Source organism: Balaenoptera borealis, assembly GCF_965194805.1.
Source record: "Balaenoptera borealis genome assembly, chromosome: 5".
Lineage (NCBI taxonomy): Eukaryota > Metazoa > Chordata > Mammalia > Artiodactyla > Balaenopteridae > Balaenoptera > Balaenoptera borealis.
Genome location: NC_138862.1, coordinates 131049953 through 131074770, shown reverse-complemented (window position 1 = coordinate 131074770; position 24818 = coordinate 131049953). Strand labels below are relative to the sequence as shown.

At 56.8% G+C, this 24818-nt stretch overlaps 1 protein-coding gene across 3 annotated transcripts; it reads right to left on the bottom strand.

Moving 5' to 3' along the window:
- Positions 1 to 672: 672 nt before the first annotated feature.
- AMOTL2 (angiomotin like 2) lies at positions 673 to 18426 on the bottom strand. 3 transcript variants are annotated; one of them, XM_082392694.1, is made up of 10 exons: positions 18153 to 18426; positions 14764 to 15558; positions 11747 to 12044; positions 10564 to 10708; positions 10115 to 10207; positions 6105 to 6400; positions 4987 to 5294; positions 3988 to 4205; positions 3242 to 3418; positions 673 to 2488 (listed from the first exon to the last, which is right to left on the bottom strand). In XM_082392694.1, exons 2-10 carry the CDS (start codon positions 15495 to 15497, stop codon positions 2430 to 2432), a joined length of 2328 nt encoding a protein of 775 aa, XP_082248820.1. In that variant the 5' UTR covers positions 15498 to 15558; positions 18153 to 18426; the 3' UTR covers positions 673 to 2429. The 3 variants fall into 3 exon arrangements, with proteins under 3 accessions (XP_082248820.1, XP_082248818.1, XP_082248819.1); XM_082392692.1 differs by having other exon boundaries at positions 3242 to 3421; positions 18153 to 18425; XM_082392693.1 differs by lacking the exon at positions 18153 to 18426 and adding an exon at positions 17471 to 17586 and having other exon boundaries at positions 3242 to 3421.
- Between the last annotated feature and the right edge of the window lie 6392 nt (positions 18427 to 24818).

Below are 24818 nucleotides of genomic sequence, written 5' to 3'. Positions count from 1 at the left end.
TGCTGAGGCCACAGCCAGGGAGGGAGGCAGAGCCCAAGATCCTGCCGCACACATGAAGACCCTCTGCAGGGCTCCAAGCAGCACGGCTCCCTGTCTCCTGGATGGTCCCAGACAAGGACTCCATGCTGGGCAGGGGGAGGGAAGGGTAAAGCCACCTTTGGACACCCCTTCCTACTGTGGAGTTACCACAGCGTGTGGGCAAACAAAGCCAGTTAGGACAAAGTTACCTGGGGAGGCTGCCCTTCTGCCAGACTCTCCCGGACTGCGAGAAATGTCCTCTGGGGAAAGCCAACCACATCCTCATTCCAACCTTGTCCTTAATGCAGCCTCACAAATTCCCAGGACTTGTGGGTCCTAGAAGAAATTACACTGTGTAGCCTCCTAGCCTTGCAGATAAGGAGGGACCTGCCTTGCCCAAAGGTTTCCCACAGTCAGAAACCAGCCTTCACTCCTCTTGTATGAGAAATGGCAGTCACCCTGAGCTGGTGGTTTATGGACGTGCTCTGGTCAGCGTTTAAGAACCACGGCGTACAGGAGCACGGGGTGGACGAGTAGGGGTCCAGCTCAGTGCTGAAGGTGGTTGGGGACTATGACATGGGTGGCCCCCCCCAAAGTTCCTACCCTCTCTCCTTTCCCTCTCAGTGCAGTCTCTCGCCTGTGCAAAGACACCGCTTTTAATTAAATTTTTTTTTTTTTATTAAAATACTGTTATACCCAGTGGAATGCAGCAGCAATCCTGGTACAGGGTGGCATAACAAAACAGCCATGTTTACATTTTAAATATTTACGATAACTTAAACATACAGACACACATCATGGTCTTTGGCAGAAAATGTTCACAGCACAAAAAAATACTTTAAAAGAAATACCAAATATTAATCCAAAATATATTAAGTTGTGTTTTTTCTTCCACAATATTTTTTTGCCTTTTTTTCTCTTTTTTCTTTTTTCTTTGTAAACAATGCATATGAACCAAATGCATTTTTCAGCTTTCAAGAGGGGTAGGGGGATTTAAAAAAATATGCAATTGTCCAGCAAATGCAAATGTTTAAAAAGGAAACTTGAGGAACCATGGGAATAAAATAACACATATAAAACCTAAAAACGGTAAAGGAAAAAAAAAAAAAACCCAAAGATTCAAGGAGAACTAAAAACAGTCAAGACAAACTGCTAAAACCCACCAATCGCTCCTGGGGCTGAGCTGGGGGACTCTTTAAGACCAGAAGTCAAAGTCACGGCCACTGGCAGGCTGCCATTGGATGCTTCACTCCAGTTCTCAAGCGCTGGCCCTGCTTCAGGGCGCTGGGCACGGGTGGCTCGAGGAGCCAGCCTCACGGCGCCATGCTGTGACGGGGGCTCCATTCAGAGGACTATCCGAGTCACGTCTCATGGACTAATTTTCACCAGCACAGCTCCCTCTCCCAATCCCTCCAGGGTGGGTGGACAAAGACCCTGATGAGAACAAGGCCATCTCTCCGGTTTCCTTTGGGAGAACTGGTGCTGGGAGCCCCACCACAGCAGACTTGTGTGGTGGCTCACTTCACCTGGCTCAGGGCTCATAACCAAACTGACAGGATGTCCCAAGGACAGGAGCTGTGGAGCCATTTCAAGAGGCTGGTGATGGGGGGGCGGGGGTGGGGGGGGGTGTCCCGTGGGCATTTCAAACAGGGTTCAATATGGAGAAAAAGACAGCCAATATCCCGTGGATCAACTGGATCACGGGCCAAGGACTTGAGGAGGGGAGATAACTGGGCAGAACCGTGACGGCAGGGACGGGCGCACAGAATGAGGGGGCAGATCTGAAGCAGCCCGCTTCAGCCTTCTGTTCCACAAGGAAGGGAATTATATACAAACCGCACAGTGCACCCCAGTCCTCTGCAAGCGAAGGGGTGAGGCTGTGGCCTCGACGGGCCCCACAAGATGCAAGGCTGGGTGAGCCCAAGGCGGCAGTGAGGAGCTGAGAAGACGAGGCTGGAGGGGCCACACTGAGCCAGGCCTGGCTATGAAACCAGCCCACCTGGTGTCCACGGGCAGCCAGCCTTGGAAACCAGCCCCCAAACCAACATATCCTGTCCCTCTCTGCCCGAGTGTCCACTGGGGGTGCAGAAGGGGCTACTCCCTCCTGAGCTTTCAGTTGCTACCCCGGCAGCAGGCCTTGGGCTGCAAGCAGGTGAAGGTCCAGTCCTCATTCCACATGGGCCCAGGAGGAATGCGGGGCTGAGGAGCAGAGTCTTCTGGGGGCCGGGTGCTCACAGCTCCCCTCTCCTCTGCAACATCCTTCCTCAGCTCCTGGGACCAGACGGTCAATGGGAATGAGTGCTGGGCTGGGGGAGGGTGAAGCAGCCGCTGGAGGGGCTGCTGGAATGGCCACGTGGCAGAGGGCAGAGGAGAGCAGGGAGTGGTTCGGAGTCCCCAAGGCACCACCTCCTTCAGATCAGTATCTCCACCATGTCCGACAAGTCCTGGACTCTGGATGTAGCAACAGAATCTGGAGAGATAAGAACACAGGCACATGCCAACGAGCGTTACCACACTGCTCTTTTAAATCCTACCACGTTTGAAAGATAGGATCTATCTTCACCGACTTTTCCCAACTCAGCTGCCCAGGTCGCCATAACTTGGCCAACCTAAGCACAAAGCTCTGCTCCCTCTCAGCTCTCTGTCCAGACCACCAGCCTCCAGAGTGAAGACGCAGTTGTTTATAACTTGGAACTGGTTGGAGGGCTCGGAGGGAGGGTGGAGAGCCCCAAGGGAGGGAGGCTGCCGCATTCTTTTCATGCCTGCGGTTTTCTGAGATGGTGAGGCGCAGGCAAATATGCAAAGGCTAACGTGAAAGGGAGCAAACACAGTAATGGCATCGTCTCAAATTTCTCCTTCCCGGATTCTTTTTAAACAAAGTCTTCTAACTTGAGTGGAAGGGTACCTCACCAAGCTCCATTATCTTAGATATTTAGACTGGCAATAAAAGAAGACTTCCAAAGAGAAGATAAAGAGCCTCCCAGGTGGATCTGTCTGTAATCAGGGTTTTCAGTTCCCCTATTCATGCATCCAACCAGCTCTCACATGTACTGTGGTGGGCCTCACACCCTGCTTACCTGTCCCTGGGCAGGGCTCCCTGTGGAGTGTGGGCAACGAGTGGGGCTGGGTCCGGGAATAAAGGGTCAGGGGCCCCAATGCACACCCCAACATGCCCTCAGCCCCGCAGAGAAGTCGGGGGGTGGGGGGGGGAAAGGGGACTTACCCAGTAAGGCTGTCCTCTGGCCACTGCTGCACCCCAGAAGGCTGTCGGGCTCCAGGCCCAGGCAGGTGGCGGCGCTGTCTGGGGGGCCGTCAGTCTGGGTGCTCCCATCCCTGCTCCCGTGTTTGGCGTGGGCAGCTAGGGGAGCCTCGGCCACTGGCTCCTCCGCCGGGGCCCTGTCTGCTGGAAAGGCAGGAGGTTCACAGTTATTGCCTTGTCCATAAGATGGAGCCCCCAGGAAGAACACCCCTACTTAACTGTACCTATTCGGGATGCGAATTGCCCTTGATTTGCAAGAACTTCGATTACAACTAAACGCTCCTGTTTCCAAATGGGAATAAGTATCAGGTTGAATTGGGTTCCAAAAACTTCGAGTAGAGGAGCCTTTCTTAAAGGGCTGTAGATTAAATCTTAAAACCAGTAGGGACTCTCGGATTTCTGTGGCATCTGCTTAGAAGGGGGAGTGGAAGGGCTGGCCCAGAAGGTACATCTGTACAGGGAGCTCTATTTTCACTTAGATGGTAAGCGGCTGGGGCCAGGGTGGTGGCATTTCCAGAGATGGGGGCCACAGCCTGCCCCTTCACACCAGGGGGACAGCTGTGGGCTGGAGGATCGCTGGAGCCAGAGTATAAGCCAGCTTCCCTGGGTGAGGGGCTGGGACGCCCTGGCTCCTCTGAGCCTCAGTTCCGAGAGGAAAGGCCTGAGAACACCCTAGCCTCTGCCCCTGCCGCTTACCCGCCTCCTCTCACCTGCAGCCAGCCGGGCAGGGGCATCCACCTGCCGCTCGCTGGAGGAGAGCCCGTGCCAGCCCTGGGCCCCTGCTGCTGCAGCCACGAAGATGGATGGCACAGACTTGGCGGGCCTCAGGGAGCCCTGGGTGGCCTTGCCAGGGTCTTTCCTGGAGCGCTGCTGAAGGACCTTGATCACGGCATCCTTCTCCAGGATCTGGGCGTGGAGCACCTTTAACCTGAGGGGTGAGAGGCCATGCTTACATCTTCAGACCTACAGATCCAACAGCCCGCATCCTTCCCGCCTTGTAGAGGTTGGAGGGAAAGCCTTCTCTACAACCAGGCTGGGCTCTCCGGGCCTTGCAGCAGGGGCCAGGAGGGGGCCTTCCGAAATGCCATCACAGCTCTGGAACAGGATGCTCTGAAAACTGCCCGTGCGTGAAGTGCTAGGCCCTTCTCACACCAGCAAAGGCAGGTCATCAAGGGGCAGGTTCTGGGTTTATCCGATGATAGCAATGGTACAACCCCCGTCCTGGAGGATCACCCCCAGGGCTGTTGACCGAATGGGCTCAGTCAACGTGCTTGTGCTTTTGAGCCAGGTATAGGTCAAATGGAAATCTTGTGGGGCCTCTGAGATTGTTTTTGGAGAGAAAATACTAGCTACCCCCAGGCCAGGGGCCTCGGCCACATTCCTTCCGGGGGTGGTACGTGGTGTGGACTCAGTAGCGAAGTCTTACTCTCTGATTTACATGGGGGAGGGGGAGGGGATAGAGGCCCAGAGCCTTGGATGGCATCCACCAGTGGGGTCTCCTGGGCAGACCAAGGACTTGGTTGGTACTTCTGGGAAAGAATACGTGTATGATGCCAGCTATGCCAAAAGCACGGGGGTCAGCTCAGAAGTAGGAGGGATTGTTAGGCCAGGTGGGGCGAGGGGTGTTTATCACGGATTAAGGACGGGGCAGGGACTTGACGTCGCCACCCCACTACCCCCACCCAGGTGCCTGGCCTGTGATGCCCAACCTGCTTTCCATCTCCTGATGCCTGTGGCCGCCGGTGAGCAGGCCCTCGTTGAAGCTGCTGCTGGGCGAGGGCTGCGGGGAGTGCCGGATGAGAGTGGTGTCGCGCTGGGCGGCAGCCGTGGCGGCCGCATCCATGGCAAACTGCCTCATGGCACGTTCCTCCAAATACTTCTGCTCCCACTTGGTCATGTCGGCCTCCAGTGCCAGGACCTGCTCCTCCTTCTCCCGTAGCTGCTCCGACAGCCGCAGGGCACTGAGCTCCGGGGACCCACCACTGCTACTGCCACCACCGGGGGTGCCTGCCTGTCTCTGCAGAGAGAGGAGCACCGTGGTCAGGGGCGGCAGCTGGGGCGTGACGGCCACAGGTCCTCGCCTCCACACGAGGACTCTCACCGAGCCTTGTGCTTGGTCAGCCTCCCCGTACACTCTTCACAGCCCGCTTCCACCCAGAGACAAAGGGGAGGCACGGGTCCCCACACCCCCGCCCCAAATCCTGTGGCCAAGGGTGTGAGAAGATCAGGTCTGCCTTTGCATAGTGACCACATAAATTATCTTCCAAACTGTGAAAGGGGTGCAACTTAATGACACTGGGACAACCAGTGTAAACTAGGACAGAACTGGGCAATCCAGGAGGTCTGGTCACCCTATCTCAGGGTCTGGTCACCCTTCCTTCTGCGGGAAGGGTAAGGTTGGGAGTGGAGACAGAACCCTATCTGGTCTGTAAACACAAGAGCTATTCACACAGCCCAAAGTGAGGATAAAGACTCAGGATCTGGGCGACTATCTTCCCCCATGATCCTGAGGAGGCACACAAGAGGTGGCTAGTCTCCTCCATCAATGCTCCTGAGTGACCTTCTCTAGAGACCAAGTGTGCCAACCCGTGCTGCTGCTGAGGACAGAGGCCCAAGTCTTGAGTCCCCGAGGTCAGCCCATGGCCCCGTGGCAAAGCCTCTGCTAAGGCTGGTGGCTGGGAGGGGCCTTCAGCAAGGCTGGCACAGATCACCCTGGCTTTCCAAGGGGGCTCGGCCTGGATCTCAGCAGGGGCTCCCAGGGGCTTCAGAGGTGGCCTCCTCTGATGCTGCTCCAGTTCTGCCACCTCCGCGGGCCTTCCCAGCTCACCTGCTGCGCACGCAGGGCCTTGAGTTCCTGCTCCAGGCGCGTCCGCAGCCGTAGCTCCAGCTGCTCACGCTTCTCGCAGGCAGCCTGCAGCTGCCCCAGGGCCTGCTGCAGCCGCTCCACCTTCTCCACGTAGGCCTGCTTCTTCCGCAGTTCCTCCTCGGCTCGTGCCGCCCGGCCCTGTGCGTTGCTCAGCGCCTGCTCCAGCAGCTCGGCCCGCCGCCGCTGGTCCTCGATGGCCCCGCGCAGCAGTGCCATCTCCCGCTCCAGCTTCTCCTGCTCCTGCTGCTGCTCATAGCCTGCAGGGACAGAGGGAGGGGGCCTGGTCAGTGACGGCAGCCACCTAGCCGGCCCCACTGAGCACCCCCCACGTACTGGGCTCTGTGCTGACCACTGCACCTGCATGACTGCATCTTGTCCTCTCCACAACCTACGAGTTAGGTACCCGTATTAACCCCATTGCATGGGCCAGGAAACTGAGGCTCAGGTTAAGTCATGAGTAAATGACAGCGCCAGGCCGGGGCCCTTGCAGTAATCACTGGGTTACACTGCTCCTCCGCTGGGACATGGCCTTGCCAGGAGACAGCCCCAAACACTGCCCACTTGTGCCAGGTGTCACCATTTCCAAAACACATTCACAGTTTCCCTCGAGCCTCACGGAGACACTAGAGACTGGACCGGTAGGAACCGTGACGCCCATTTGCAGATGAGAAAACGGAGGCTCAGGTGGACTGTCGCATGGTCATCATTCAAGTGGAAGAATGAAGGAAAGGGGAAGAGACCACCGTGTGCTGCCCCAGGAGCCAGGCACTTACACACCTTATTCCACCGAAGCCTCCAGTAACAGTCCCTTGAGGCAGGATTTGTGACCCCTCAACTTAAAGGGGAGGAAACATAGGAGGTGAATGGTGCTGCCAGGATGGGGACCCAAGTCAGCCTGCCTCTGAAGGACCAGGCTGCTCGGCTGTGGTGCGAGGCCCTCGCACCTAGAGGGCTCCCGAAGTGGGCTCCAGGGCTCATTCTGTGGACCCGGGCGCCCCTACCCGCAGAGCGTGTGGGCTGCCTGCCTTGCTGGAGGGCAGAGGGGGACAGGCTCTGGGGCCTGCCTGATGGACTCAAAGGCACTCTCTCGGGCAGCGCTATGATATAGCACGGTGGAATTCTCTGTTGTGATGGACTCTTGTCCTACACCGTGCCAACCAATGCAGCAGCCACTAGGCATGTGGGGCTACTGAGCACTGGAAACGTGGCCAGTGCGAGGGAGGAGCCGAATTTTTCATTTTATTTAATTTTAATTAATTTAAATCTTTGGGCCATCTTTAATCTTTGTACCTATCATATAGGACAGTACAGGCTCTGGAATAGAACAGTGAAGGCTTGGGACCTGGCAGGCAGAAGGGAGGATTCATTTACTCAGGGCCCTGGGGCAGAGAGGGAGGACACAGGCGACTGACCCAGGTCAGCTCTGGTTCACTCTGGATTTCTGAAGGCTGGGTCCAGGCTGGCCTCATTCTTTGGGGTGGAGGGAAAAGATGGCAGAGCTCAGTAACACTGAAATTGAGCCTTTCATCCCAAGCTGGCCTGACACCTGAGTGGAGTGGAGGGGGCAGGCAGGAGTGCTGACTGGGACTTTGGACCTGGAGACAGTGACCCCGTCCTGGGAGGCTTCACAGAGCCCAACAGCTTACAGAGTTTGCAGGAGGCCTGCATCTCATCCCAGTCTTATGATGGCCCCATCTTACAGCCTCAGAATCTGAGGCTCAGTGGGAAGAAACTGCCCAAGGGGGACAGGGCTGGGAGGACCAGGCCTCAGGACTCAAGGCCAGCTCCCCAGGGAGGACAGGGCCTGACCTGAGCTGGAGGTCTGTACGGCTTGCCTAGTAGGAAAAGCAGATGGCACTGGTGACAGTGGCCACACTTCCCTACTAGTGTTGACTGACTCCAGAAAAAAGGTGAGATCAACCAGAGGCATCTTCCCTGAGAATTCTGGTTTCCCCATGGCTATCGGGAGCAAGGAAGGGCTGCTTGGCTTCCATCAGCCCTTGGGGAGGATCCCCAGGACCCAGCCTTCGGCTTCCAGAAGCTTCCTGCCACCTCCCACAGCTCTAAGGCCCTGGCAGGGGCAGGGAAGCCTGAGCCCTTGGCCATCCCCAGCCACCAGGATAAAACCCTGGGCCTGTCTGGCGGGCAGAGGGCCGGGGGGGGGTGGGGCTCCCAGGCCGGGGTGGCCGCGAATCCGGGAGACAGGGCGAGGGGCCAAGGGCGAGCGAGCAGTGGAGGGAGCAGGAGGCCTTTCCCCCCGGGAAAGCGAGGCTCCACCGGCACGTCCCAGTCCCTTTGTCCCAGTGTCCTCCCTCCTCCCGCAGTGCGGGCGGGCGGGGCGCGGGAGGGAGCGGCGGCGGCGGCGGCGGCGGGGCGGGGCGGGGCGGGGCGGGGCGCAGCGGAACAGCCCGGGCTCAGGAATGCCTGGCATCCAGGTCACCCGCCGCTGCCAGATTAATGGCTCCAGCCCGGAGCCAAGAACAGCCTGGCGCTCGCTCCCCGGGGAGCGGAAACGCCTCCAGGCCGGCCTCCCCCCCTCGCCCCTCCCCTGCCCGCTCCCAGAAACCCGCCGGTGACTTCCTTTCTTTGGCAGAGCCCGGCCCCCAAAGTCGGCCCTCTACTACAGGGCGCCCCATTCTGCCCGCTTCCAGAAACCCGCCCTCTCCGGACTCCCAACGGGACCCCCGGGGCCGTCCCCTTCCCCCTCTCCCTCACCTCCACCACCTCCCTCCCTGAGACCCTAAGTCATCGCCTCCCGCCAGTACAGCCCCGCCTGCCCCCTGCCCACCCCCAACCCCCAGCCCTTCAATGCTGGGCTCCGGGCCGAGCCCTCCTTGAGGAGGGAGGTGCTGGCAGCACAGCTCAGCCCTCAAGCTGCCCCTCCACTTCTGGACACGCCCTAAGTATCCAGCTTCAGCACAGTAGGCTTTCTGATGGGTTCCTCCTTCCTCGAAGCCACCCCTCGCCCAGACACCAGCTGCCCCCACTCCACTCCTTTGCAAACACCCTAACACCACTATAGCACATAGTAAGAGCATACAGGAGGAGTTTAATAAATAACTGCCTCTCTGTCTCTTCTGACTGCTGCAGCTTCTTCCTACTGCTGAGCTCGGGGCTCCCTTTGTCCTCCCCCTTCCCCCAAACTCCCTGCTCGCACCTCCACTTGAGCTATCCTGCTGCTTCTTCACCTGTCTCCTGCTCCCCACCCTGCTACCCCACAGAGCCCCTCTCTCAGGCTGCTGGGGACCTCTCCTCATCTCGCCTCCGGGGCCAGGCCACCCTTGTTCCCTGGAATCCGGGGTGGGAAGACCCTGCTCCTTCCCTCAAGCTCACTGCCTCTCTTGACCTCCCTGCTCTGGCACCTTCCTGACCTGTTCCTGCTCTGCTCCACGCTGGCCAGGGGCTCAGCACAGCTGTGCTAGTGAACAAATGAGTGACTGAATGGATGAGTCAACAATGAACTCATCTGTTCTCTGACCACCCTCTTTAGGGGATCCTCCTGAGCCCCTTCTTTGGGCTGCCCTGTTGGTTACGCTCCATTTCTGGCTGGTGCCTCCACCTGTTATGGCCCAGCCTCACCATGCTCCCCAGCTTCCCGCATTCCCACTGGGCACCCCCCGGGAGACTCAGGCTCTTCCTTCTCTCTCATCCCACCTGTCTCCAAGACTCTCTGGCCTCCCGCATGCTTCTGAAGGACACGGAACCGATGGTCAGCACCACAGCTCAGCAAACCACAGCTCCCCAGCTATCCCTCTGGATCCACTGATTTCCCCAATACACAGAGAACCAGATCTTGCTCCTCTTCAGAAACTACCCCTCCCCCAGGTCTAGTCCACTGCTGGGTGCATAGGAGGCATTCAGTAAACCCAAGCTCCAAGCACTGCTTTGATAGAGGAGGCCGATCCTCCCAGTCCAGAGGGGCTGTCCTGGCCACCCCTCTGGCCAGGCTCCTGAGTGGGACCCCTACTCACTTTGAGCCAGCAACTTGGCCACCATGTCCTGACTGCCTGCCTGCGCTTCCTGCGTCTTGCTTGCCAGGCGCCGGTTTGCAGATTCCAATCTCTCTGTTTCAAATAAAGAAAAGAGGTTTTAAGGAAAAATGTTTGAATACAGGTGAAGCTGCCTGCTGGGGTGTCCCCTCGGTCCTATCTGTCGGGCTGCATTCTCCAAGTTGGGGGTGGGCTCATAGGGAAGCCCCCTGGGCCACATGGGTGGGAGCTCCATGAGGGGCCCTAAGGTCTAGAACACAGAGACAAGCATCTCTCTATCAAGGTGGCCCCCAAGGAGTCTCAGCCTAGTCCCCTTTGAGTTGATTTATACTATTATCGCAGAGGACAGAGATTCTGAATTATTCCCTAGAACAGAGGGATCAAGCCGTCCGCAGGCACTCCCCACCTCCACCTGGGTGAGCTGTCCTCACCTCTCAGATCCCGGTTGAAGTCCTGCAGCCGCCTCATCTCACTGTCCATCTTGTTCCGCATAGTCTTCTCCAGGGCCTCCCGCTTGGAAGAGGCCCTCGTCAGGCTCTCGTGGGCCTCAGAGAGCCGCTGGATTTCGCTCTCCAGCTGCAAGAGGCAGACAGCAGAGCTGAAGGAAGGGGAGAGCTCCCAGGGAGGGAGTGGCATCAAGGTCCCCTCCACAGACCCCGGCTGATCTGCTATTCTCCATCAGAAAGGGTGAGAGAGGAGAGGATCAAAAGCCACAGCAAAAAAATCCACCTAGTTCTGGTGGGACGGGCTGCAGCCTGTAGCCTCTAGAGGTGGACCAGACTGCTGGAACAGGCAAGCTAGGGTCCCTTCAACTGTCCCAAGGTCCTGAGCAAACCCAAGGCCAGGTTCTCTGGAAGTGGCTGCCTGCAGCGTGACTAAGCGCAGCTTTCTGGGGCCCACTGTCCAGAAAGAAGCATCTTCCTTTTGTCTGGCTTCTACTGAGAAATCTGAGCACAATGGGCCAGGAGTGGGCACTCAGACTCCCACCATGGTCTGGAGGGTGGACTTATCTTGGACACCACGGGACGGGCTCGGGAGGCCTGAGGCCACCTGCTAAGGCCGAGCGCACAGCTGGTAACCCTTCACTAAGAAGGGAGCGCCAGACCCCAGCCTGAGCCGCCTCTGCTTGGAGGATTTGCTTCTCCAGCCATCGCCATCCACCACAGAGGGCCAGCCCGGCCCTGGCTGCCCCTCCCACTTGGCGGCTGGCAGGTTCCGCACGTGCTCCTCGCTGGCCTGTGATTCCAATAAGTCGCTCGTTTTTTCCAAGAGGAGGGGCTTCCTCTGTGGCCAGGGCTGGCCTGGAACAGACTTGCTGTTGTGTGGGGGATACAAAGGGCTCTCTGTGGGAGGTGTCCACGGGAGGGGGTGTGTGCAGGGGAAGGGCGCGAGTGTGAGGGAGCCGTGAATGGGCTCTTTCTAATCACCATTGGGCAGCAACTGCTCAAGCTCCAGGCCTGCTGTGCCGGCGGCTCCCCAGCTGTCTGGAGTCAGCCAGGGAGGGTGCACGAGGGATGGGGGTGGGGGCTGAGGGACGGCTGAGAAGCCCAGCCGGGCCAGCCCCGTCGGGGTCCCTTCTTCCCCCTGCCCCTCCGAGGCCCCAGCAGGACCTACCTTCTCGATGCGGCCGGCCTTCTCCGCCGAGCTCTCCAGCTCCCTCTTCAGCCTCTCGTTGTCCCTCTGCAGCCTGGCATTCTCCCTCAGCACAGTCTCCATCTGGGCCAGGTGGGCACTGCCCGAGGAGGCCTGGGTGCTTGCTGGGGCCTCCACCCCGGGTAGGCTGAGGGGGCCTAGCGGGCCCTGGCTGAGGGGAGCCGGGGATGGGGGCGGGGGGTGCTCCTGGGGCTGCTGCAGGTACTGGTACTGCTGCCGCTGCTGGAGGAACACGGGGGGCACCTGGGCCTGCAGGATCCTGGGGAACAGAAGAGTGGGTGCTCAGAGACCGAGAAGCCACCCCGAGTCGCCCCAGCCCTCTTGGGCAGACAGCCTCCCCACAGCGTGAGGCAGCGACTGGTGGGGAAGGCCTTTCCACATGGCGTCCCCAAGACCTTCAAGGGCCAGGGGAGCAGGGCTGGAGGGGATTAACATGAGCATGCTTATTTCATGCCCAGCCTCACTGTGGCCGAGGCCTTGGGGATCAGCCTGAGCAGTCCTAGCAACCCGAGCTTAAATAAGAGATCTTGAAAAATGCACTCTTGACCCTTCTCATCAATAGAAGGCTCTTTTTTGAGTCTGGAGGTCACATCCATCATGACTGAACACACAAACTTCCAGGCCCCTGGGCCACTTGGTGTCTGTTCCGGCCCCTGGTGTCAGGCCCTGCGCTCACACTCACTTCTTCTCCCTCCTATTTTGGGTCCCGTCACCCCTTGAAGAAACATTTTTAGAAGACTGCGGCTAAGGTTAGAGCGGCGAGACAGATGTCAGGGGTAGAGTCTGGGCTCCAGAGTCTGACAAAATAGGCATTCAAACTCCGGCTCCAGTGTTTAAGCCCACGGTGCGGCGGCACTCTGCTCAGTCATGAAGATGAGGTTCTCAGCCTCAAGGGGGTTTGTGAGGGCCACGTGTGCCCGGCAGAGTGCTGGGCCTGCAGTGGGCGTTCCCACAATGACGGCCCATCCTCCGTCTCTCCTAGTGAAGACCGCGGCTTACTCTCTGCTCAAAGAGTAAATGTGACCCAAACAAACACTGGATTTTCTGGGGCGTAGTGGTTGCCTCAGGACTATGACAATAGCCTGAGTTTAGGGACAATGTTCTACTGGTGTAACGTCAGCCTCAGGGCCCCATGTCAAGGGAAGGAGCAAAGGGCAAGAGGCATGGGGGGTCACAGAGCTTTTCTGGGGCCTTGTGGCTCTAAGTGTAAAAGAGCTGATGGCCTCAGTTTCACCAGGAACTTTCCCAAGTCCCGGAAGCCCCACGTGAGTCCGTCACCTCAGCACCCATGCCTGCCCTTCCCCTCATCCCTCCCCTTCATCCTTCCCCCTCCAGACTCCGGCTCCCCTGCCCTTCTTATGACCCTAGGCTATAAGAACAGTCCCAGAAAGCAAGCCTCATCGGACCAGCCAAAGCAGAGGCTGGCAGATGTATTTCTCTTACTGCCCAAGGTAGAGCTTCCAGTGAGAGCTGAGAGTCCCCACTGGAATGTGCAAACTCTCCCTGTGCTGCTAAATGTGGCATCTTGGGGGTGCTTCTTGAACTTGCTCCCCCTGCCCTGGGCCAGGCAGACACAAATGGCATTCTTTGGGGATGACTTGGCTCCGAGAAAGAATAGAGCCTCCTTTCCTTCACACTTGCTCTCCCTTCCCCTTGTCCGCCCCTCCCCCTCCCTCGTTTTTTGTTCTCCTGCAAACAGTCTACTTCCTTTCCACGATATTATCTTTTCCTGACAGGGCTCAATAAGGCTGGTCCAAGAGAAGAAACTGCGACTCAGCTTCCGAAACTCTCCCAGGACGGAGCCCTGAGAAAGGAGATAAGGTAGGGGGGCCTGGGAGGTGGAGGGGGGCGAAAACCCACAGCCTGCATCCTCTGGTGCCTTCATTCCAAGCCATCACGTCACTCATTTCTCGAGAGCTAAGAAAGGCATCTTTCCCGGGAAAGGGCACACACTGGGAAAGTGGGTGACTAAATGAGGACTCAGCAGGCATGAAGAGAACCAGACTTGGACCTTGGGCCATCAGAGGAAGAGGGAGTCTGCAAACCTTCAGGCTCCTCTGGTGGGGCTTCCTGGACCCCTGTGTGGGGAAGATGCAGGGCGTGTGAAAAGGGCATGTGTCAGCTTCTCAGGAGAAGGTGCGGGGCCAAGCGAGAGCCTCATTTCTAGGAACCCTATTTCTGCAAACTATCTGGGCTTCCTGCCCCTCCCGGGCATCCCTGCTTCCATTCTAGCCCCTAGAATCCATTCTCTACATGCAGCAGAGGAACCTTTTTAAAAAGGTAAGCCAAATCACAGCCTCTAAAGGCTTCCCTTCACACTGAGAATCAAACACTAAGCCCCCCCAGCAGCCTCTCCGGAGCCTCCACAGAAAGGGGCTCACCTGGACCAAGAATCCTCTCCCACTCCAGGCTCCAGCCACATGGACCACACAGAAAAACATGAAAGGAAATGAATGGTAGGGACAGGGCAGCTCCCGCCCCGGTAGGAGCGGGGAGAGGTCCCTAAGGAGGCCATCTGGTCCTTTCTTCCTGCCTACAGTTAGGAATGCCTCCCAGTAATCACAGAAAGCAAACATGTCCACTTGTTCTTAGAAACCTCCAGAGAAGGAGGTCCCACCTTCTTCCCACTTAACTTGGAAACAGTTTGGCAATGATTCCCAACCCTTGTCTTTGCAAGTTCTTTCTGAAACCCAACCTTTAACCCCCTGCTGTAATTCATAGCCTCTGAGAACCCTAGTTACTCACAACTGCTACAGCCAATTAGACAAGGTGTCCACCTCCAAATTAAAGCAAGGGATGCCGCTAAGTTCTCATGTGACCCTGGCTAAATCCCTCTTTCCTTCCAGCATTAGCTCCCATCTTGGGAGGGAGAGGGTATCATCGGCCTTCCTCTGGAGCTCACCAGGCTTCTGGAGGCTCTTCACCCTGGGAGAACTATGCTGGAAGCCAAGAGCTTGAAGACCGAGGTGGGCAGTTACCTTACTTCCGCATGCTGGAAGTGCGGGCTGCCACGGGTGCGGTACCGCGGGTCGGTGACAGCGGAGGTGGTCTCATGAGCTAGCACGATGTGTGGGTACTGAGGTGGAGGTCCGCGGGGCTCCGGGCCCTCGGCAGGGGCGCCCCTGGGCGGGGGTCCCTGCTGGTTGCGGGCCAGCTGGGGGAAGCTGTGGGAGGCGCTCATGTGGCTGGGGGTACGGGCCCCGTTCCTCTCCAGGGACAGCTGCAGGAGCCGCTCGCTCAGGGAGCGCACGTGCCCGTGCCTCAGCTCACGCAGGGCCTCATCCTGCCTCCGACTGCCACCCGGGGCCCCGCGGGGATCCCGGTCCCCCATATGTGGCCGGGGCCCCGCCTGCTGGGCCGCATAGTACTGCGAGTGGGCTTTGGCCTCCTCATAGGTGGGCAGCTCCTCGCCCTTGCCGGGCTGTGGGCACAGCCGGTAGAGGCTGTTCTCTGCCAGGTGGGTCTCGGTGCCCTGGTGCTCCTGGCCCTGGGGCTCCTGCCTTGTGGCCTGCTGCAGCACCTGACTGTCCTCGGGGGCCACGATCTCCAGGGGGGCCTGGGGGCTCCCTGTGCCCCCAGCCCCAGCCCCACCCCGTAGGGCCTGCTGCTGGATGGCCAGCAGCGTGCGGGTCTCGGTCAGGTTGCCATAGCGCAGCTGCTCCTGGATGAGGCGGTGCAGGACCGTACCCGAGGAGTCTTCCAGTGTCCTCATGCTTCCTGGGCTTGCACACAACCGCCTGGACAAAGGCCAGCGGCACCTGGCGCCAGAGCACCTGGGAGGAGAGAACGAAGACCACTCAGTGGGAGCACATGGGAAAGGGGGGGACTTTCCATTACTGTCTGGTCAAAGGCATAATGGTAAAGAGCAAGGCTATGGAGGGGCACACAAGCCTGGGTTCAACTGCCAATGCTGCCACCTACTGATTAAGGCAAGTCACTTAACTTCTGAGCCTCAGTTTCTCCATCGGAAATATGGAAAGAATAATGCTAGCCTCACGGAGTTGAGAATTAAAACAGGCAATGGCTGTTGAGCTCCTGGTGCACCGTAAATCCCTGGCAAAGGACTGCCATTATAATCATATTCATGGAGACTTACTGTGCCTAGAGAAAAACACCAGTAACCTAGACACAAGGAACCTTGGCCTCCTGCAGTCAGCTTCCCATCAAAGAGCCTGATGAGAGACTCTAGGGCAGGCCTAATTCAGCTGTAACCACTGAGCATTCCAGTCCGGGGGTGGACAGGGCCCCAGTTTATTGGCAGGTGATAAAGAATGAGTCCAGCCTGGTAGAAGCCCTAGGCAAACAGCCCCCAGGACACTCTAGGATGAAGCATACCTGAGCGCCGGCCTTGGCACAGCTAACTCACCACCCTTTACTCTGCTGAGCCCTCCCTGTCATGGGATGACCTTGGCAGTCACTCTGCAAGGTGAACAGGAAGAAGGAAAAAATGCATCTGGATTGGTGAATAAGGGATGAAAGAAGGGAGACTATAATAGGACAATGGTTTTGTGAGATGAGGCAAAAAGGTACCACCCATCAAGGTTTGTGGGCCAGTCGCATAGCCTGTGTGCTGACAGTAAGTGCACATGTGCTCCAGGAAAAAAGAAAGGGTGGCACGATGTCTTAGATTTTATGAATACCACCCCCAGCTACACACACACTTGCTCCTTGGAAGTGCCCTGATGGCCCTCTAGGCACGCAGGGGATGATGGGCCCTCGGCATCTTGACATGGGTAACACCACTTGAGCCAGTAACACCACTTGAGCTGACTGAAGAAGTAAGGGAGCGAGCGCGGAGGCTCTTGGCTGCAGGGACCTGGGGCTGGGGGCTCTGAGCCTGAACTGCAGGGAGATAATATCTCCTGCGGAAGGTGTTCCCTTCTGAGCCTGGGCTCCCAGTGGCTCATGGCCTGGCAGGCTGCCCACCTCACCCAGCTTCCTTTCCACAGCCTCCTCTACCACAGACCTCCAAACTGGGATTCAGTGAAGACCAAACAAAACCCACACCTCCGGAGGTCCTGTGTGCACGGGAGGAGGACAGTGGGAGGAACGCAGCCCCTCCTCTGCCCCAAAACTAGCCCCAGTGCCCTGCTCCAGTTAGGGCTTGGCCGACTGGCAGAGCAGCCATTCCACTCCCTCCTCCCAGCTGCCCAGAACCGGGGAGAGGGAGATGCGTCTGGAGGGTACTCAGTATTCATCCTTCCTGGCACCCCCTCATTCCCCCCGCCCCAAACACACAAGGAGAGGAGATGCAAGACTCTAGAGCTACCCGAGGCAAAACAAACCGGAATCAATTCTCCCTAGCGTTTCATCCACGGGGCACTCCTAAGTTAATCACTGTCTGGGCTGACTGCAGCCGAGGAGGACCGGAGAATGCAGCTTTCCGAACAGATTCCAGGCCCTCTCCCCACCAACAGTGTGCCTGGGTGCAGGGCACACCTCCCGCGCCTCTCATCTCGCGTTTGTCACGGTCAAGCCCCTCGGATGCACATCCTTTCAGCTGAGCCGTTACTAAAATCTGCGCCCGCGACCCGGGTCGTGCACCCCTGCTGCACTAGCGCGCCCGGGTCTCTGAAACACCCTCTTCTAAGCAAGCACGCAACTGCGGTCTTTGCCTGGGCTCACGCTCGCCTAAGGAACCAAAGCGAGGGTCTCTAAGTCAGACCGCACCCCATCCCGCCCTACCCGGACTCCTGGCTGACTACGAGCACCCGGTGGCCGCCGCTGCGCCGGGAGCGGGGTGGACGACGGTAGCCCGTGGTCCGGAGAGATCTTTAAGCGTCGTGGAGCCGCCTCCCTCCCTCCCTCCCGAGCCCTCTTTGTTTTCCAAATGCTCCAGCGCTGACGTCAGCGGGCTGGACGGCAAGCTGCATTCTTTCTAAGTGAGAGCCAGACCGTGGCTCAAGAGAGGATTTTCCAAGGAAGACAAAGAGGAATTCTTGGGCTAGTTGGGGGGCAAAGACACCTGTAACCCCTACCTAACCAAATCAGTACCCAGGGCGCTGCAAATCGAGCTCCAAGCGGCGCCTTCCGCCCAGATCCGCATCCCCTGGCATCCCCTCTTCCCGACCCGCGACCCCAAACACCCACTACGCTCTCCCCAGAGGCTGCCCCCTCCTCCAGCCCCAGCGGACCCGCGCGCTTTCGAGAGACTCCGGGCGACCCGCGAGACACCCCCGGGCGGAGCGGCCCTTGCCCTGCTTCGTGGCTGCCGGGAAAGGCGCGCTGTGCCTTGGAGGACGCTGGGTCCGCTCCGCTCCCGCTCCCGCTCCCGGAAAAGGCCGGGCTGCGGCGGGGCTCGGGCTTCGGCTGGAGAGAGTCTCTGCGGCCCCGCGCGCTCCCCAAAGCGCCGAGCAGCCTTCCTTACCGCAGCGGCCCGCGGGTGCTCGGCGCGGTCAGACCCGACGACCCGGCCCGGCTCGGCTCAGCGCGCGCGGCGGAGGTGTGCTCTCGGCCGTGGCGCCGACGCTCTGGCCGCTTGGGCCCCAGCACGCAGCCCCAGGGTCGGCCAGCGCCGGAGGCGGCAGCTATGCCAGGAATGTGAGAGTTTCAGGTTCCCCCTCGGGATCAAAGCGAACCACAAATAACCTCGCAGCGCGCCGCCCTCCTCTGCCCTCCTCCGCCCTCCTCCGCCCTCCTCCGTTCTCCGCCTCCTCCCGCCCCCTCCTCCCCGCCCCAGCCTTCCTCCGGGGAGGCGGCGCTGAGGACCCGGAGGCCCCGGCCTCCTGGACTCGCGGCGACCCTCCCCGGCCCGCACCCCCTGCTCTGCCTTCGGAGCTGATGGGGACAGAGTCCAACTTGGCCCCTTGCCGCCTCCAACCACGTCCCTGCCTTCCTCTCTCCTCCAGCTCCATCGGCCGGACGACACAGAGGGCTATACATCGCATGCCCCCGAGGGACTCTGGGTGTTGCTTCGGGACGTGGTTGGGGGTGAGGGGGCTTGGGGTGTGTGTGTGTGTGTGTGTGTGTGTGTGTGTGTGTGTGTTGTGTACAGGGAGGGAGGACTGCAAAGATGTCCCTATCTGCCCGGCTTGAACCTTGCCCCCAGCGAAGAGATGACTCTTGCTTCCAGCACTAAGCCTCGCTGGTTGTCGCTGGCGGCAACTTTCGAACTGCACTTTTCTTGTTTACAAACACCTTCACCAGCTCTTTTCGGATCTGTCTCTACAGGAAGTGTGAATCTGGGTTGAAAAACCTGGTGAATTTGATCCACTTAACTAGCTGAATCACCCGCCGCCAGGCGCTTTGTCCAGTTCTTCCCAAGGACGGTAGTGAGGAGGAGCCCTTTACGGAAAGCGCACGGTGTGCTTGCGCCTGGTCGTCCCATCCAGCCCTTCCAGTTACCCTCCCAGGGATTTCTGTTATCACCCGTGTTTTATAAATGAGGAAACCAAGGCTCAGAGAGGTTAATTAGCTTGCCCAGGGTCACACAGAGAGGAAGTGATGAAGCCAGGTAACCAGCGGGCTGCAGGTTCTCATTCCCAGAACTTTTCCACAGCCACCAGAATCCGGGTTCCCTAGGTGGACAGGGAAGACCCTGGGGGCCCTCCTCTCTTCAACTGCCCTCTCTCTGTTCTGGTTTCTTTTTTTTTTTTTAAATAGGAAGTCACACACACACACACACACACACACACACACACACACACACACACATACACACACAATCCACAGTTTGTTTTTAGGGGGACTTCCAAATGCTGCTATATCTTTTTTTTTCTTTTTAATTTATTTATTATTTATTTTATTTTTGGCTGTGTTGGGTCTTCGTTTCTGTGCGAGGGCTTTCTCCAGTTGCGGCGAGTGGGGGCCACTCTTCATCGCAGTGCAGGGGCCTCTCACTGTCACGGCCTCTCCCGTTGCAGAGCACAGGCTCCAGACGTGCAGGCTCAGCAGCTGTGGCTCACGGGCCCACTTGCTCCGCGGCATGTGGGATCTTCCCAGACCAGGGCTCGAACCCGTGTCCCCTGCATTAGCAGGCAGATTCTCAACCACTGTGCCACCAGGAAAGCCCCTGTTCTGGTTTCTTCATTTCCCTCCACAACCCTGCCAGCCAGGAGCCCTCCCTTGTGTCCACTTCTACTGCTCCTCCTCTGGATGGAATTCTGTCCTCTGCCCCTGGCACCCTTCCTCCGCAGCCTTTGCACTAGGCTGGTCCATCTGTGCCGGTGGAAACCCCCCTTTCTGAAAGCCTGCTCTGACAGATCCTCCTGGGCCCTCACCACACTGGGCCTCTCAACACCTCCATGTGTGAGGCCCAGGCCCCTGTCCATCCTGAGAATGAGGGCTGACTTCCATCCCTGGCTGGGTCCTCTCCACCTCCCCTCACGGTGGAGTTTGCAATTGCGAGATTCACTGGAAGGGACAGGGACAAGAAAACTTGGTAAGTTCAAAGAGCTGTTTACTAGCCAGGGACATTGTTAATTTTTAATAAAACCCTCCCCAAAAATGTGTGTATGCGTGTGTGATTTACTTGGAAGCCAAATATTGTGTTTCAAACACAGGAGTACCTCGTTTCAGTGTGCTATGCTTTACTGCACTTCACAGATACTGCATTTTTCACAGATTGAAGGTTTGTGGTAACCTTTCATTAAGCAAGTCAATCAGCACCATTTTTCCAGCTGCATTTGCGCACTTTCTGTCTCTGTGTCACATTTTGGTAATTCTAGCAATATTTCAATTTTTTTTCATTTTTATTATATTTGTTATGGAAATGTGTGATTTTTTTTTTTAAAGGAATTCCTTTATTTTTATTATTTATTTATATATTTATTTATGGCTGTGTTGGGTCTTCGTTTCTGTGCGAGGGCTTTCTCTAGCTGCGGCAAGCGGGGGCCACTCCTCATCGCGGTGCGCGGGCCTCTCACCATCGCGGCCTCTCTCGTTGAGGAGCACAGGCTCCAGACGCGCAGGCTCAGCAGCCGTGGCCCACGGGCTCAGCCGCTCCGCGGCATGCGGGATCCTCCCGGACCAGGGCCCGAACCCGTGTCCCCTGCATTGGCAGGCAGATTCTCAACCACTGCGCCACCAGGGAAGCCCGGAAATGTGTGATTTTTGATGTTACTATTGCACAAAGATTATGACTTGCTGAAAACTCAGATGATGAGCAATAGAGTATTTTTTAATTAAGGTACGTACATTGTTATTTTAGACATAATGCTATTGCACACTTAATAGACTGCAGTATACTGGAAACATAATTTTTATATGCACTGGGAAACCAAAAAATTTGTGTGACTTGCTTTATTGCAATATTCATTTTATTGCGGTGGTCTGGAATTGAACCTGCAATATCTTCAAGGTATTCCTGAAGTGATCGGCTAAGACAAATGAGAAAATAAGTCATTTGTGCCAAGTTAGGGGATACTTGGTCATCCAAGGACCACCTCACCAAGAGAAGCTATGGCCAAGATGCCGCTGTCCCGACTAGATACAATAGGTAGGAATTTTAGAAATAAAAAGAAACAGAGAAGAGGTACCCAGGTGGCCTCTTACCCTGTGGACAGCATTCTTCTTGGAAACACTTGGTGGAAGTGTGAGAGTGGGTGTGGGCATGTGCACTCCGGTTGCAAAATCAGGGAAAAGGTCGCATGGTACAGTTCTGTGTTTCAGGGGCATTTGTGGAGACACTGGATAAAATGCTGGTCAAACATCCTTGAGATAGTTGCAGAAAGGGGCCGGCTCAAGATGGCTGGAGTCAGGAGGTACATCTTGGATTGGGCAGGCCTGCTGCAGCCCTAAAAGGGACCCCCTGACTGTGTACCTCTGTGTTCATGAGACAGAAGAGGGAGAGAGATCCTGAAAACTGGATGGGAAATTTACACACATTGTTCTTCTTTCTCCCTTCTCTCTGCAAGGATGGAGGGCAGGGCCTCCCAGGCAGGGCAGGGCAGGGCAGGGCCAGGGGCCTCAGTGGAATCTGCCTGGCTCTGCAGGGTGGTTGGGTAAGAGGGTCATCACAGCTCAGACGTGCCGGAGGCAGGTGTGCACAGGTGGGTGCTGGGCTGGCCAGCCGGCTAACACACACACACACAGCAGGGGAAGAGAGGCTCGTCTAGTAAGCCAGTGCTTTCTACTTCCCAGCTTTGTACGTCTCTGTCCACACTGCCTCCCTCTCCCTTAGCCCCCTCTCCCTGCAGGTAATGATTCTTCCCAGGTGAGAGTGTGGCTGGCTGGACCTGGAATCCTGCCCAGGAAAGATGCAGTGGTGACCCAGTTCTCAGAGTAAGCCAGGCTTGATGCCTTTGCTCAGGAGAGTGCAGCTCCCAGGGGTGTGGCTGCCTCATAGGCACGTACGTGGCTTAGCAAGGGATCCAGGCACTCACACCCTCATCCCCGCTTAGCCTGGGCCTGGGCTCCGGCCTGGATCTGTGCCTGTGACATGGCCTCTCAGTCTGACCCTGCCACTGTTCCCCACTGCACCCAACAGGAAAAATAAAGGTGAGTTCTAAGCTAGACTCTAGCAGCCTGGGTCCCCCATGGAGCTGGGAAGGGAATGGTCCCCTTACTTCCCAAGTGGCTGATTGGCGAAGGAGGGGCTCCAGGGCCCAGGGGGCAGCATCAAAGGAAGACTCTGCTAGTTGTGAAATCCTCCCTTCCAGCCTCCCCTGGGCACTTCCTTTGACAGGTTATGGGACACAGGATGCCCACCAGAATCTGGAGCAGGGAGCAAATTCACAGGAAGAGCCTGGACGTTGGGATGGAAGTTCCCATCTCCACTTCCAAGAGTCAAGCTGGGGGCCTTCTTCTCTTTGTCCTTTTGCAAGTCCCCGTGACACGCTTTCTGCCCCCTTCTCGGTCCTCCCCGACCCCAGGTTTCCCCGTAAGTCTCTCCTTCCACCACCACCCCTCCTTCTATTCCAGGCATCAGGCCCGAATCTCCATCAGGCACTGGCTGCTTCACAGGGTCTATGTCTTTTGGGGGATTAATTCCTCCAGAGTTGGAGCATTTTGGAAATTAGGCCCCACAGTGGTTGAGGTAAGAGGATGTTATCCTAAAAAATGAAGGAGCCCTAACTTTCCAAACTGCACACACCCCTCAAGCCCCTGGCCTCCATCCATGCCCCTTGGCTTCTGATGCTTCTGCAGGCCCAAGGCTGGGATGATTCCTGTGGGCAGTGAAGTCCCCCTGGGGCAGGATCTCTGAACACTGCTCCCATTTCCCCTCCCTGCTCTGGGGTCTATAACTGCCCAGAATTTCCACTGGCCCAGCCCTGCAGACAGGTGTGTCCGGTGGATATTGTGAATAAACGGGTAAACTGCAGGAGTCCACTTTTCAATTTATTCTTATCTGAGCAGCCCTCAGGCTGGGGAAGGTGATGGGGAAGGAGATCTCAGAACTGGCATATTTGAGGCAGTAAAGGAGGGAAGATCGTTTTGATATATCAACGTAACCCCAGACACCGGTCTTTTCTGCAAAGCTACTTTGTACTGAGTGGGTACGGATTTGGTGGATGCTCACTGCTGCTTGGAAAGAGCCTCTGCTCTTGGCCAGAGGCCGCAGGGAATGTGAGGAGGCCCCAGCGTTTGCAGGGTTCCTTGTAGAAAAGAGCCTGGGGCAGGTTTCTGTGTCTGCTTGGGCAGGGCCAGTGTGATGGAAGAGTGCCCCCTAGTGAGACGCATCCCTGGCTGCTGGGGACAGCTCTGCCCAGGGCTCCCAAGGTGGACCTGGGGTCCCAGGGCCGGCCAGCAGGGATGTTCGGGACGAGGTTTCATTCCAGGGACACGTATTTCCCAGGTCCCTCCAAGAATGGACTAATGGCTCCAGTTGTGTTTCAGAGCTTTCCTCCCATTTCAACCTCTCCTGGGCTATCCCTTGTTCTTTAAGGAGATACCATCTTTAATACAAACAATCTTATATCATTGACATTGGGAAAATACCTTTCATTTACTCACCCATTCACCCTTCCGTGCATCTCTTCTGTCTTCTATTTCATGTATTCATTCAACAAATATTTCCTGAGCATCTGCTCTAAGCCAGGCCCTCTGAATTGAAGGGGGGGGGGTCTCCATCTTTGTGGAGGTCATGGATCACTGGGCACGGGAGAGAAAGAGGCCAGTACACTGCAGAACGGAAAGTTCTGGAGGCACAGGGAGGGAGTCAGGCAGGCTTCCACTAGGAGGTGCTCCTCAAGTTGAGCACTAAAGGCCAAGATGGCCTGTGAGGTCTTCCCCAGCCTGGCATCTGGAGAGCCTGCACTAGAAACACAGACCGAAGGGGGAGTGTTGAGCCATTCACAGGTGGTTCCTGACCTCCAGTCACCCACAGGTCCCTGTCCCGGAATGATCCTGGGAGGGAGGGACTACAAAGGGACACAAGGAAACTTCGGGGGGGTATGGTGTGCATATGCCCAAATTTATCAAATTGTGTACTTTTAATCAGCATTGTTTATTATAAGTCAAGTATACCTCCATAGAAAAGAAAAAAAATTTAAAAAGTCTAATAGTAGTACAATGTAAAAAGCAGCACCCTATCGTACTCTTCTCCCCACCAAATTTCATTCCAAAGAGACAACCACTTTCAAGTCTTTTAGATGTTCTGTTATTTACACCTAAATTTCTAAAATATCTTCTTTTATTCCATGGTGTTTCTGTTTTAGGTACTGCCTATCTACTTCCTACTACTTCTTACTCACCACATACACACACAGACACTTAAACACATACACACTTCTCCATCCTCCACATGGAAACATGACAGTTTGGTTAAATTACTATTCAGTGTTTATGTTATTGTGACTGTGTAAATATTGCTAAAAGCTGAATCACCTACTGTGCCATGAGTACACTTCCTTTCTTGTACAACTTTTGTTTTTCTTGGAGTTAAATATTTGCCTCATTTTTTCATTTTCTTGGCATGCTATATATTTACCATTGACTTGTGCCCAAAGGGATAGACAGAGCCCTAAAATTCTACGCAGTGAGGGTAGACCCACTGGCGTTCGATCAGGTCCATTTTGGCCTTGGCATCATCCCTCCTGGGGAGTTGGGTGGGCTGCTCTCTAGTCCCACCAAACAGCTTTCATCCTGAGATCTC